We start from the raw sequence: 12,898 nt of genomic DNA on the forward strand, positions 1-12,898 counted from the left end.
TTGGGGGCTCAGAGAGGGGCTGGACCGGGGGGGCGTGGGGGAGACACCGGACCGGGGACCGGGACCATGGCCTGGGGACAGCGACAGCCCCGGGGCAGTGACCGGTCCCGGTGTGGTCGCGGTGCCGGGGGTGGGGGGGCCGGAGTGGCTTGACCGGGGGTCGAGGGGAGCACTGGGGGGTGCGGCGGGGCTGGGACCATGGGACTGAGGCCGCTGAGTGGGTCCGGTGCCGCGGTCCAGCAGTGACCGGTGCCGGTGTGGCCGCGGTGCCGGCGCTGGCGGAGGTGAGGTGGGGCGGACCGGAGGGTCGGGGGGTGCTGCGTGGGACCGGTGCTGCAGGGTTGGATCCAGGACCACGCGGCGGGGACCCCGAGAGGCGAAGGAGGGAGAGAATGACAGCTCCCGGTGCCGTCCCGGTGCCGAAACGCCGCACCCGCCCCTTCCTCTCCCGTTCCCTCCTTCCGCCTACATCCCCCATCAGCCTCCGCGGCCACGTCCGTTCTCGTACCTTACCTCCTCTCGCGAGAGCCGCGCTGCGCACCGGCAGTTGTAGTCCACGGGGTACACCGGGGGGGCGGTACCCACCCGTCCGGGGCACTGCGCGCGGGGACCGCCGGGAGTTGTAGTCCAGGGGGGCGGGGAGGACTCGTGTTCCCAGCGTGCCCCGCGCGGAGCCCGCGCTCTGCCCTGCTCGCGCCTCCGGCTCGCGGTCCCGGGGGCTCCTCAGCGCCGGGCGGGGGGGGCTCGACCAGGCCCGGGGGGGCTCCGGGGGGCTCGGCGGGGCTCCCACCATGTCGGGCGAGGAGGAGGCGGCCGAGCTCACCATCGCCGAGGACCTGGTGGTGACCAAGTACAAGATGGGGGGGGACATCGCCAACCGTGAGTACGGGCCGCGGGCGGGGGGGGGGGGGCGGCGGGCAGGGGGCGGCGGGGAGGGCGCGGGGGAAGCGCTGAGGCGGGGGGCGGCCAGGCCTGAGCCTCCTCCCCCCCCCCACCTCCACCGGCTTGAGACCCCCGGCTTGGGCCCCCACGGGCTCGCGGGTTGGGGCTGGGGGCGGGGTGGGGGTCGCGGGCTGGGGGGGGGGGTGGGGGTCCCGGTGTGACCCCCCCCCCCCGGTGTGCGGGACCCACCCGGTCCCGGCGGGCCCCGGCTCCGCGCGGCCGCCGCCGCTGCCGGCACGTGGTACCGCGCCCCACGTGCACCGGCGGCGCGGGGGGAGCGGGGCCGGGCCTGCCGCCCCCCGCCCCAAACCCCGCCGGGACCCCTTTGTTCGGGGTCTGACCCCCGCCCCAACCGGTCCCGGCGAGGGGGGGGCCGAGCCCCGGGGGGAGCCCCGGGAGCGGGGGGGGGCCCGGCCGAGTTGGAGGGTGGGGGATGCCCCGGGAACGGCGTTCTGTGCTGGGAATGGGTTCCCGGAGCGGGCTGGGGGGTCCTGTACCGGGAACGGGATCGCGTCCCGGGAATGGGGGGGGGGATCCGGTTCTGGGAATGAGGGGGCTTTGCCCGGGAATCGGGGTCCTGTCCCGGTCAGGAGGTGGATCCAGCCCCGGTTGTGGGGTTCCTGTGCTGGGAATGGGGTCCTGAGCCGGTGCAGGGATTGAGTCCTGTCCCGGGAATGGGGGTCCTGTCCCGGGAATGGGGGTCTTTCCCCGGGAATGGGGGTCCTGTCCCGGGAATGGGGGTTCTGTCCCGGTCAGGATGTAGATCCTGTCCCGGGAATGGGGGTCCTGTCCCGGGAATGGGGGTCTTTCCCCGGGAATGGGGGTCTTTCCCCGGGAATGGGGGTTCTGTCCCGGGAATGGGGGTCCTGTCCCGGGAATGGGGGTCTTTCCCCGGGAATGGGGGTCCTGTCCCGGGAATGGGGGTTCTGTCCCGGTCAGGATGTAGATCCTGTCCCGGGAATGGGGGTCCTGTCCCGGGAATGGGGGTCTTTCCCCGGGAATGGGGGTCTTTCCCCGGGAATGGGGGTTCTGTCCCGGGAATGGGGGTCTTTCCCCGGGAATGGGGGTGCATTCCAGGTCAGGATGTAGCTCCTCTCCCGGGAATGGGGGTCCTGTCCCGGGAATGGGGGTGCATTCCCGGTCAGGATGTAGCTCCTCTCCCGGGAATGGGGGTCCTCTCCCGGGAATGAGGCTCCAGCTGCCGCCCCCTCCCCCTTTCCCGGTTATTTTTTAACCCCCCCTGTCCCCGCCGTTCCCTGTGTCCCGGCTCCGGGAGCTGCCCCGGCTCCGGGAGCTGCCCCGACCGGTTCCGCGGGGCTCCCCGCTGTCCCACCCCGCTTCCTGCTGACTCCAGAGCTTCTCCTCAGCTCCTGCCGGTGTCCCGGGAGGCGTTTTGGGAGCCGGCATTCCCTTCGGGAAGGGAGGGAAGTCTCCTGGGCAGACTGGAAGTTTGGCCGCCTCCCTTCCCGGGGGGGAAAAGCAGCTCCAGGCAGGTTCTTCTCCCTTGGGAAGCGCAAACACCAAAAAAAAACTCCGGCAAAATAAATAAAAAACCTTCCAGCTGTCGGTTTTTAGGGATCAAAAGTGCCACAACTCCCTAAAAAAAACCACCGGGAAGGAGTCAGGCCTTTGAGGAGCGTCGCTATCAGCTGTGCCCGCTCCTCGGATCCCTTGGAATGCTCCGAGGGTTTTCCCTTTTATCTGTTTTTTTTTTTTTTTTCCCACCCCCCTCTGTTTGTTTTATTCCCGCTCCGCGTCCCGCCGGCTTTTATCGGGAATGTTATCGGGAATGTTGGGAATATTCCCAACTTTCTCATGGAAAAGGCGGCGGAATTTCGAGCCGTCGCACAGGTGACGGCGCCGCAGCGCTGCCAAGGATTCCTTGGAATTCCAAGGAGGGGCGGTCCCCCCACCCCTTTGTGGGATGAAGGAGGGAATGTGAGGGTGCATTCCAGGATCCCGAAATATTTTGGGATCGGGGCTGTGGAGCGTCACAGCTGGGGGGGCAGGCTGGCATTCCTGGTGGATCTGGAGTTCCTGGTGGATTTGGTGTTCCTGATGGATCTGGAGTTCCTGGTGGATCTGGCATTCCTGGTGGATTTGTTGGGGTGGGAACATTCCCAAAACTTCCCGGAGTCAGGCGTGGGGCGTTCCCCGGGGAGCGGGATCGGGTGGATTCCCTGGAAAATGGGGACTCGTGGAATGGGCTCCGCTCCTTTGATGTCTCCCAGTCATTCCCAAACCTGTTCCCGGAGCTCTGACTTCTCCCAGAGGAATGTGGGAGCAGCACATGGAGGCTCCTTCTTCCCGCCAACATTCCCAAATCAAGGAATTCAATCGGGATTCGCTCCTTTCCCAGGGGTGTTTCCATCAACATCCGGGTCTGGAATCTCGGGAAGTCGACGAGGTTTTGGATTTGGGAGCTGCTGATCCATGAAATGGAGGTTTTGTGGGTTTTTTTGGGAATTCCAGGGGTCCTGCGTGCCGTGGTGGAGGCGGCGAATCCCGGCGCGTCCGTGCTGTGCCTGTGCGAGAAGGGCGATTCCATGATCATGGAAGAGACCGGGAAGATTTTCAAGAAGGAAAAGGAAATGAAGAAAGGTGAGGCTGCTCCGGGCGGGATGGGATTGCTGGGATCCCTGGCTGTTCCCAGAACAAGCGGATTCCAAGCCAAATCCTCCTCCTTTTCCCAGGAATCCTTGGTTATTCCCTGAATCCCTGATTCGTTTCCTTCCTTTTCCCAGGAATCCCTCATTTCTTTTCCTTCCTTTTCCCAGGAATCCCTGATTCTTTTCCTTCCCTTTCCCTCGAATCTTTGATTATTCCCTGAATCCCTGATTCTTTTCCTTCCTTTTCCCTCGAATCCCTGATTCTTTTCCTTCCTTTTCCCTCGAATCCTTGATTATCCCTCAAATCCCTGATTCTTTTCCTTCCCTTTCTAAGGAATCCTTGATTATTCCCTGAATCCCTGATTCTTTTCCTTCCCTTTCCCTCGAATCCTTGATTATTCCCTGAATCCCTCATTTTTTCCTTCCTTTTCCCAGGAATCCCTGATTCTTTTCCTTCCTTTTTCCAGGAATCTTTGATTATCCCTCAAATCCCTGATTCTTTTCCTTCCCTTTCCCTCGAATCCCTGACTCTTTTCCTCCTTTTCCCAGGAATCTTTGATTATCCCTCAAATCCCTGATTCTTTTCCTTCCCTTTCCCTCGAATCCCTGAGTCTTTTCCTTCCCTTTCCCAGGAATCCCTGATTATCCCTCAAATCCCTGATTCTTTTCCTTCCTTTTCCCAGGAATCCTTGATTATCCCTCAAATCCGTGATTCTTTTCCTTCCTTTTCCCTCAAATCCCTGATTTTTTCCTTCCTTTTCCCAGGAATCCTTGATTATTCCCTGAATCCCTGATTCTTTTCCTTCCCTTTCCCAGGAATCCCTGATTTTTTTCCTTCCCTTTCCCTGGAATCTTTGATTATCCCTCAAATCCGTGATTCTTTTCCTTCCCTTTCTTGGAATCCCTGATTCTTTTCCTTCCCTTTCCCTCGAATCCCTGAGTCTTTTCCTTCCCTTTCCCAGGAATCCTCAATTATCCCTCGAATCCGTGATTCTTTTCCTTCCTTTTCCCAGGAATCCTTGATTATTCCCTGAATCCCTGATTCTTTTCCTTCCCTTTCCCTGGAATCTTTGGTTATTCCCTCAAATTCCTGATTCTTTTCCTTCCCTTTCCCTCGAATCCTTGATTATCCTTCAAATCCCTGATTCTTTTCCTTCCTTTTCCCCAAATCCCTGATTCTTTTCCTCCTTTTCCCAGGAATCTTTGATTATCCCTCAAATCCCTGATTCTTTTCCTTCCCTTTCCCAGAAATCCCTGATTCTTTTCCTCCTTTTCCCAGGAATCTTTGATTATCCCTCAAATCTCTGATTCTTTTCCTTCCCTTTCCCAGAAATCCCTGATTCTTTTCCTCCTTTTCCCTGGAATCTTTGATTATCCCTCAAATCCCTGATTCTTTTCCTTCCCTTTCCCTCAAATCCCTGATTCTTTTCCTTCCTTTCCCAGGAATCCCTGATTATCCCTCAAATCCCTGATTCTTTTCCTTCCTTTTCCCTCGAATCCCTGATTCTTTTCCTCCCTTTCCCAGGAATCGCCTTCCCGACGAGTATATCCGTAAATAACTGTGTGTGTCACTTCTCCCCGCTCAAGAGTGACCAGGATTACATCCTCAAGGACGGCGATTTGGTCAAAATGTAAGCGCTTGGATGGAATTCCATGGGAATTCCCTCTCCCCCCGCCAAATCCTTCCCAAAATCCCCAAATTATTTCCATTGGAAAAACCCATTCCCACCTCCTCTTCGGGCTCTGGTGGTAATTGTTGCTAATTAAAGCCTAATAACGAGCTCGGAGCGGCTCTTGGGGTAGCATTCCGGGTGCTGGTGCCTCTGGATCCGTGGGATCCAGCCGGAATTCCCGTTTTCCCTGTGTGTTGCAGCGACCTGGGCGTGCACGTGGACGGCTTCATCGCCAACGTGGCGCACACCTTCGTGCTCGGCGCCTCCAAGGTGGGTTTGGCATCGGGGGGCGTCTCCTCGGGAACGGGGCGGCCTCGGGATGCCAGGTGGCACCAGCCTGGAATGTCAGGATGCCAGGTGGCAGCACCCTGGAATCTCGGGATGCCAGGCAGCAGTGCCCTGGAACCTCGGGATGCCAGGTGGCAGCACCCTGGAATCTCGGGATGCCGGGTGGCAGCACCCTGGAATCTCGGGATGCCGGGTGGCAGCACCCTGGAACCTCGGGATGTTGGGTGGCAGCACCCTGGAACCTCGGGATGCTGGGTGGCAGCACCCTGGAACCTCGGGATGTTGGGTGGCAGCACCCTGGAACCTCGGGATGTTGGGTGGCAGTGCCCTGGAACCTTGGGATCCGAGGTGCCACCATCCCAGCATCTCTGGATCCAAGGTGCCACCATCCTGGAGTGTCAGGATCTGGGGTGGCACCACCCTGGAACCTCTGGATCCAAGGTGGCATCACTCTGGAGCCTCTGGATCCAAGGTGCCACCATCCCAGAGTGTCAGGATCTGAGGTGGCAGCACCCTGGAATTGCTGGCTCTGAGGTGGCACCATCCCAAAATCTCTGGATCCAAGGTGGCAGCACCCTGGAACCTCGGGATGCCGGGTGGCACCAGCCTGGAAACTCAGGATCCAAGGTGGCAACGCCCTGGAGGTTCAGGATCCAAAGTGGCACCACCCTGGATCTTCTGGATCCAAGGTGCCACCATCCCAGAGTGTCAGGATCTGGGGTGGCACCACCCTGGAACCTCTGGATCCCAGGTGGCAGCGCCCTGGAGTGTCTGGATTCAGGGTGGTACCAGCCTGGAATCTCAGGATCCGAGGTCACACCACTCCAGAGCCTCTGGGTCCAAGGTGGCACCATCCCAAAATCTCCGGATCCGAGGTGGCACCATCCCAGAATCTCTGGATCCGAGGTGGCACCATCCCAGAACCTCTGGATCCGAGGTGGCACCATCCCAGAATCTCAGGGTCCGAGGTGGCACCATCCCAGACTCCCTGGATCCAAGGTGGCACCATCCCGGAATCTCTGGATCCAAGGTGGCACCATCCCAGAACCTCTGGATCTGAGGTGGCACCATCCCAGAATCTCTGGATCCAAGGTGGCACCATCCCAAAATCTCAGGGTCCGAGGTGGCACCATCCCAAAATCTCCAGATCCGAGGTGGCACCATCCCAAAATCTCTGAATCCAGGGTGGCACCATCCCGGAATCCCTGGATCCGAGCTGGCACCATCCCGGAATCTCTGGATCCGAGGTGGCACCATCCCGGAATCTCCGGATCCGAGCTGGCACCACTCCGGAGCCTTGGAGGAGCAGTCCCCGCTTCCCACTTTTCCTGCTCCAATGGCCCAGGATGGACATTCCCATTCCCATTCCCCAAAACCAGTCCCTGCTTCCCACTTTTCCCCTGGAATTTTGCCGTGGGAATTCCGGTTATCCCGTCCATCCTCCGGGAATAAATCCCGAGGCGTGGCCTCGGCAAAGGCACGGAGCTGCCTCGGGAATGGCTTTTGGGACCACTCGTTGGGGAGAAACCCAAAATTCCCCACTGGAATTTTGTTGGAATCTTCCCAATCCGTGTTTTTGACTTCCTGGGAATCCTGGTCCGTCCCGATTGAGGGATGCCAGGATTGGGAATCTGCTGGAATTCCATTTGGGAGCGGATTTGGGGTTGTTCATGAGGGAATAATGAAGGAGCTGCGAGGTTTTTCCACCTCCCCGCCGGATTCCCAGCTCTCCCAAGGAACGGAACCAATTCCAACCTTGGAATTTCCACCTCCAGCCAAATCCCAGCCTTGAAAAATCCCCGTTTTTTGCCTTTTTTCCCAGGAAAAGCCCGTGTCGGGCCGCAAAGCCGACGTCATCAAGGCAGCTCACCTGTGTGCCGAGGCCGCCCTGCGCCTGGTGAAACCCGGGAATCAGGTGGGCACCGGGATTTCGGGAATCACCGCCGAGATTTGGGGAATTTTAGGGGAGAATTCCCAGCCTGGGGAATTCCCTGTGGGATCTTGGGAGCGGCTTTGTGGGAAAATGGGATCCTGGCCCTGTTTTTGCTGGTTTTTTGGGAGGTGTGGAAGCAGCTGGTGGTTGGGAGAGCTGTGGGATTGATCCCGGAATAGGGAATTAAAGGAAAATTCCTGCTTGGGGTGGGAATTTTTTCTCCTTCAAAGTGGTTTTTTTTTTCCATGTTTTTGTTCTTTTTGTTTTCCCAGAACACACAAGTGACAGAGGCCTGGAATAAAATCGCGCACTCGTTCCACTGCACGCCCATTGAAGGTGAGGGAATCCCGGGATAAAAGGGGATTCCAGGGATAAAAGGGGATTCCAGGGATAAAAGGGGATTCCAGGGATAAAAGGAGATTCTGGGAAAAAAGGGATTCCAGGGAAAAAGGGATCAGAGGGAAAAGGGATTTTAGGAAAAAGGGGATTCCAGGGAAAAAAGGATCCCAGGGAAAAAGGGATCTTGGGAAAAAGGGATTCCAGGGAAAAAAGGATCAGAGGGAAAAAGGGATCCCAGGGAAAAGAGGGGATTCCAGGGAAAAAGGGATTCCAGGGAAAAAGGGATTCCAGGGAAAAAAGGGGATTCCAGGGGAAAAGGGATCAGAGGGAAAAAAAAGGATTCCAGGGAAAATAGGATAACAGGAAAAAGGAATTCCAGGGAAAAAGGGATTGGGGGAAAAGGGATAACATGGAAAGAGGGATTCCAAGGAAAAAGGTGATTCCAGGGAAAAAGGGGTCCCAGGGAAAAGGGATTTCAGGAAAAAGGGATTCCAGGGAAAATAGGATAACAGCGAAAAGGGATAACATGGAAAAAGGGATCCCAGGGGAAAAGGGGATTCCAGGGAAAAGGGGATCCCAGGGAAAAGGGGATTCCAGGGAAAAAGGGATAAAATGGATCCCAGGGAAAAGGGATCCCAGGGAAAATAGGATAACAGGGAAAAGGGGATCCCAGGAAAAACGGATCCCAGGGGAAAAGGGGATTCCAGGGAATAAGGGGATCCCAAAGACAAGGGGATCCCAGGGGAAAAGAGATAACATGGGAAAAGGGATCCCAGGGAAAATAGGATAATAGGGAAAACGGGATCACAAGGAAAAGGGGATCCCAGGGAAAAGGGGATCCCAGGGAAAAAGGATTCCAGGGGAAAAGGGATCCCAGGGGAAAAGGGGATCCCAGGGAAAAGGGATTCCAGGGAAGAAGGGATAACACGAAAAGAGGGATCCCAGGAAAAATGGATCCCAGGAAAAAGAGATCCCAGGGAAAAGGGATCCCAGGGAAAACTGATAACAGGGAAAAGGGATAATAGGGAAAAAGGGGATCCCAGGGAATGAGGGATGTCAGGAATAAGGGATCCCAAGGAAAAAGGGATCCCAGGGGAAAGGGATAATATGGAAAAAAGGATCCCAGGGAAAAGGGATCCCAGGGAATAGGGGATCCCAGGGAAAAGGGATCCCAGGGAATAAGGGATCCCAGGGAATAAGGGGATCCCAGGGAAAAGGGATCCCAGGAATGAGGGATCCCAGGGAAGAAGCCGGGAGTGCGCGCCGAGCCCTGAGCTGCAGCGGCTGAACCGCGGCCGATCCCGCCCGTCCCGGGGCCGATCCCGCCTGTCCCGGGGCCGATCCCGCCCGTCCCGGGGCCGATCCCGCCCGTCCCGGGGCCGATCCCGCCCGTCCCTCAGCAGATCCCGCCCGTCCCGCGGCCGATCCCGCCCGTCCCGCGGCCGATCCCGCCCGTCCCTCAGCAGATCCCGCCCGTCCCGGGGCCGATCCCGCCCGTCCCTCAGCAGATCCCGCCCGTCCCGCGGCCGATCCCGCCCGTCCCGCGGCAGATCCCGCCCGTCCCGGGGCCGATCCCGCCCGTCCCGCGGCCGATCCCGCCCGTCCCGCGGCCGATCCCGCCCATCCCTCAGCAGATCCCGCCCGTCCCGCCGGGAGCCGCCTCGGCCCCGAATTCCCGCCCGGAGCTGCCGGGTTTGGCCTCTTCCCTTCGGTTTTGGGGTTTTAGGGATTCGTTAATCTGGGAATGAGACGTGGGATCCCTTTGGCCATTCCAGAACCATCCCAAGGGCTCCTTCCCAGCCTGCTCCGAGTCCGTGGAGTGCTCTGGGATCGCCGGATCCAGGGGCTCATCCCGATCCTTTTCCCACGGGATTGCTCCCTCTCGGGCAGCCGCCCTTCAATCCGGCCCTTCTTGGTTCGATTCCCTGGAATTCTGGGAATTCTGCTCCCGCAGGCTCGGGAGTGGGTTGGGAATTCCGGGGCCTCTTCCCAGGACTGGGCTCGGAGCGAAGTGTGGGAAAAGGGGAGGAATTGCCCCAAAATCCCCTCGGGATCCTGCAGAGCCCAGCGTGGGAATTGGGCCTGGCTTGGACACCGGTGGGGAATGGCACTGGGGCTCCCAGTACAGACCAGTACAGCCCAGTACAGCCCACTGGTGTGCCCATGCCTGGGGCTCCCAGTACAGACCAGTACAGACCAGTACAGCCCACTGGTGTGCCCGTGCCTGGGGCTCCCAGTACAACCCAGTACAGCCCACTGGTGTGCAGTGCCCGAGGCTCCCAGTACAGCCCAGTACAGCCCACTGGTGTGCAGTGCCCGAGGCTCCCAGTACAACCCAGTATAACCCAGTACAGCCCACTGGTGTGCAGTGCCCGAGGCTCCCAGTACAACCCAGTAAAACCCAGTACAGCCCACTAGTGTGCAGTGCCTGAGGCTCCCAGTACAACCCAGTACAGCCCACTGGTGTGCAGTGCCTGGGGCTCCCAGTACAGCCCAGTACAACCCACTGGTGTGCAGTGCCTGAGGCTCCCAGTACAACCCAGTACAGCCCAGTACAACCCACTGGTGTGCAGTGCCCGAGGCTCCCAGTACAGCCCAGTACAGCCCAGTACAGCCCACTGGTGTGCAGTGCCCGAGGCTCCCAGTACAACCCAGTACAACTCACTGGTGTGCAGTGCCTGAGGCTCCCAGTACAGCCCAGTACAGCCCACTGGTGTGCAGTGCCTGAGGCTCCCAGTACAACCCAGTACAACCCAGTACAGCCCACTGGTGTGCAGTGCCCGAGGCGCCCAGTACAGCCCAGTACAACCCAGTACAACTCACTGGTGTGCAGTGCCTGAGGCTCCCAGTACAGCCCAGTACAACCCACTGGTGTGCAGTGCCCGAGGCTCCCAGTACAGCCCAGTACAACCCACTGGTGTGCAGTGCCCGAGGCTCCCAGTACAGCCCAGTACAACTCACTGGTGTGCAGTGCCCGAGGCTCCCAGTACAGCCCAGTACAGCCCACTGGTGTGCAGTGCCCGAGGCTCCCAGTACAGCCCAGTACAACCCAGTACAGCCCACTAGTGTGCAGTGCCTGAGGCTCCCAGTACAGCCCAGTACAGCCCACTGGTGTGCAGTGCCTGAGGCTCCCAGTACAGCCCCGTACAGCCCAGTACAACCCAGTACAGCCCACTGGTGTGGCCGTGCTTGGGGCTCCAGTACAGACTAGTACAACCCAGTACAGACCAGTACAACTCACTGGTGTGCGGTGCCTGAGGCGCCCAGTACAGCCCAGTACAGCCCACTGGTGTGCAGTGCCTGAGGCTCCCAGTACAGACCAGTACAGCCCAGCCCATCCCAGTAACCCCAGTCCATCCCAAGTAATTCCAGCCCATCCCAGTAAGCCCAGCCTATCCCCATAACCCCAGTCCGTCCCAGTGAGCGGAGTCCCTCCCAGTTCATCCCAGTCCATCCCAGTTCACTCCAGCCCATCCCTGTTCATCCCAACCCACCCCAGTCTGTCCCAATCCGTCCCAGTAAGCCCAGCCCATCCCTGTAACCCCAGCCCGTCCCAGTCCATCCCAGTCCGTCCCAGTAAGCCCAGCCCATCCCTGTAACCCCAGCCCGTCCCAGTCCATCCCAGTAAGCCCAGCCCATCCCTGTAACCCCAGCCCGTCCCAGTCCATCCCAGTCTGTCCCAGCCCATCCCTGTAACCCCAGTCCATCCCAGTCCGTCCCAGTAAGCCCAGCCCATCCTTGTAACCCCAGCCCAGTCCATCCCAGTCTGTCCCAGTAAGCCCAGCCCATCCCTGTAACCCCTGTCCATCCCAGTCAGTCCCAGTAAGCCCAGCCCATCCCTGTAATCCCAGCCTGTCCCAGTCCATCCCAGCCTGTCCCAGTAAGCCCAGCCCATCCCTGTAACCCTGGCCTGCCCCAGTCCATCCCAGTAAGCCCAGCCCATCCCTGTAACCCCAGCCTGTCCCAGTCCATCCCAGTAAGCCCAGCCCATCCCTGTAACCCCAGCCCAGTCCATCCCAGTCCGTCCCAGTAAGCCCAGCCCATCCCTGTAACCTCAGCCCATCCCAGTCCGTCCCAGTAAGCCCAGCCCATCCCTGTAACCCCAGCCCAGCCCATCCCAGTCCGTCCCAGTAAGCCCAGCCCATCCCTCTAATCCCAGCCCGTCCCAGTCCATCCCAGTCCGTCCCAGTAAGCCCAGCCCATCCCTGTAACCCCAGCCCATCCCAGTCCGTCCCAGTAAGCCCAGCCCGTCCCAGTCCATCCCAGTAAGCCCAGCCCATCCCTGTAACCTCAGCCCATCCCAGTCCGTCCCAGTAAGCCCAGCCCATCCCTGTAACCCCAGCCCAGCCCATCCCAGTCCGTCCCAGTAAGCCCAGCCCATCCCTGTAACCCCAGCCCAGCCCATCCCAGTCCATCCCAGTAAGCCCAGCCCATCCCTGTAACCCCAGCCCAGCCCATCCCAGTCCGTCCCAGTAAGCCCAGCCCATCCCTGTAACCTCAGCCCATCCCAGTCCGTCCCAGTAAGCCCAGCCCATCCCTGTAACCCCAGCCCAGCCCATCCCAGTCCGTCCCAGTAAGCCCAGCCCATCCCTCTAATCCCAGCCCGTCCCAGTCCATCCCAGTCCGTCCCAGTAAGCCCAGCCCATCCCTGTAACCTCAGCCCATCCCAGTCCGTCCCAGTAAGCCCAGCCCATCCCTGTAACCCCAGCCCATCCTAGTCCATCCCAGTAAGCCCAGCCCATCCCTGTAACCCCAGTCCATCCCAGTAAGCCCAGCCCATCCCTGTAACCCCAGCCCGCCCCAGCCCGCCCCAGTCCGTCCCAGTAAGCCCAGTTTGCTGCAGGGATGTTGTCGCACCAGCTGAAGCAGCACGTGATCGACGGCGAGAAAACGATCATCCAGAACCCCTCGGACCAGCAGAAGTGAGCGGGGCGGGGGAAATGGGGGAAATGGGGGCAGGGGGGAAATGGGGGAAGGGGGGAAATGGGGTCAGGGGGCAACAGTGGGGTCAGGGTGAGAAATGGGGGCAGGGGGGAAATGGGGTCAGGGGGAAATGGGGGCAGGGGGGAAATGGGGGAAGGGGGGAAATGGGGGAAGGGGGAAATGGGGGAAGG

At 59.7% G+C, this 12,898-nt stretch overlaps 2 protein-coding genes across 10 annotated transcripts; both read left to right on the forward strand.

Annotated features, from left to right (window-relative positions):
• The first annotated feature begins 752 nt into the window (after window positions 1-752).
• PA2G4 (proliferation-associated 2G4) lies at window positions 753-12,710 on the forward strand. Its single transcript, XM_032094225.1, has 7 exons — window positions 753-879; window positions 3,415-3,543; window positions 5,077-5,182; window positions 5,425-5,494; window positions 7,335-7,427; window positions 7,718-7,781; window positions 12,628-12,710. Exons 1-7 carry the CDS (start codon window positions 792-794, stop codon window positions 12,708-12,710), a joined length of 633 nt encoding a protein of 210 aa, XP_031950116.1. The 5' UTR covers window positions 753-791.
• On the forward strand, window positions 5,502-7,328 carry LOC116436818. Of its 9 annotated transcripts, none has more exons than XM_032094224.1 (4): window positions 5,502-6,015; window positions 6,047-6,201; window positions 6,512-6,628; window positions 6,660-7,328. In XM_032094224.1, the coding sequence occupies exons 1-4, from the start codon at window positions 5,567-5,569 to the stop codon at window positions 6,962-6,964; spliced, it is 1,026 nt and encodes a 341-aa protein (XP_031950115.1). In that variant the 5' UTR covers window positions 5,502-5,566; the 3' UTR covers window positions 6,965-7,328. The 9 variants fall into 9 exon arrangements, 7 of the variants coding, with proteins under 7 accessions (XP_031950115.1, XP_031950113.1, XP_031950114.1 ...); XM_032094222.1 differs by having other exon boundaries at window positions 6,574-6,759; window positions 6,791-7,328; XM_032094223.1 differs by having other exon boundaries at window positions 6,574-6,697; window positions 6,729-7,328.
• Window positions 12,711-12,898: the final 188 nt, after the last annotated feature.

The sequence above is a fragment of the Corvus moneduloides genome, chromosome 30, assembly GCF_009650955.1.
Source record: "Corvus moneduloides isolate bCorMon1 chromosome 30, bCorMon1.pri, whole genome shotgun sequence".
NCBI classification, from domain to species: Eukaryota; Metazoa; Chordata; class Aves; order Passeriformes; family Corvidae; genus Corvus; species Corvus moneduloides.

What these genes read in the sequence shown, in the direction of transcription:
- PA2G4 (XM_032094225.1), top strand. Translation starts at nt 792, where the DNA reads ATGTCGGGCGAGGAGGAGGCGGCCGAGCTCACCATCGCCGAGGACCTG. An exon ending in TCGTGCTCGGCGCCTCCAAG is followed by an intron (nt 5,495 to 7,334) that starts GTGGGTTTGGCA and finishes CTTTTTTCCCAG; the next exon opens with GAAAAGCCCGTGTCGGGCCG. An exon ending in CCACTGCACGCCCATTGAAG is followed by an intron (nt 7,782 to 12,627) that starts GTGAGGGAATCC and finishes AGTTTGCTGCAG; the next exon opens with GGATGTTGTCGCACCAGCTG.
- LOC116436818 (XM_032094217.1), top strand. Translation starts at nt 5,567, where the DNA reads ATGTCAGGATGCCAGGTGGCAGCACCCTGGAATCTCGGGATGCCAGGC. An exon ending in CCAGAGTGTCAGGATCTGAG is followed by an intron (nt 6,016 to 6,046) that starts GTGGCAGCACCC and finishes GCTGGCTCTGAG; the next exon opens with GTGGCACCATCCCAAAATCT. An exon ending in CTGGATCTTCTGGATCCAAG is followed by an intron (nt 6,202 to 6,573) that starts GTGCCACCATCC and finishes TCTGGATCTGAG; the next exon opens with GTGGCACCATCCCAGAATCT.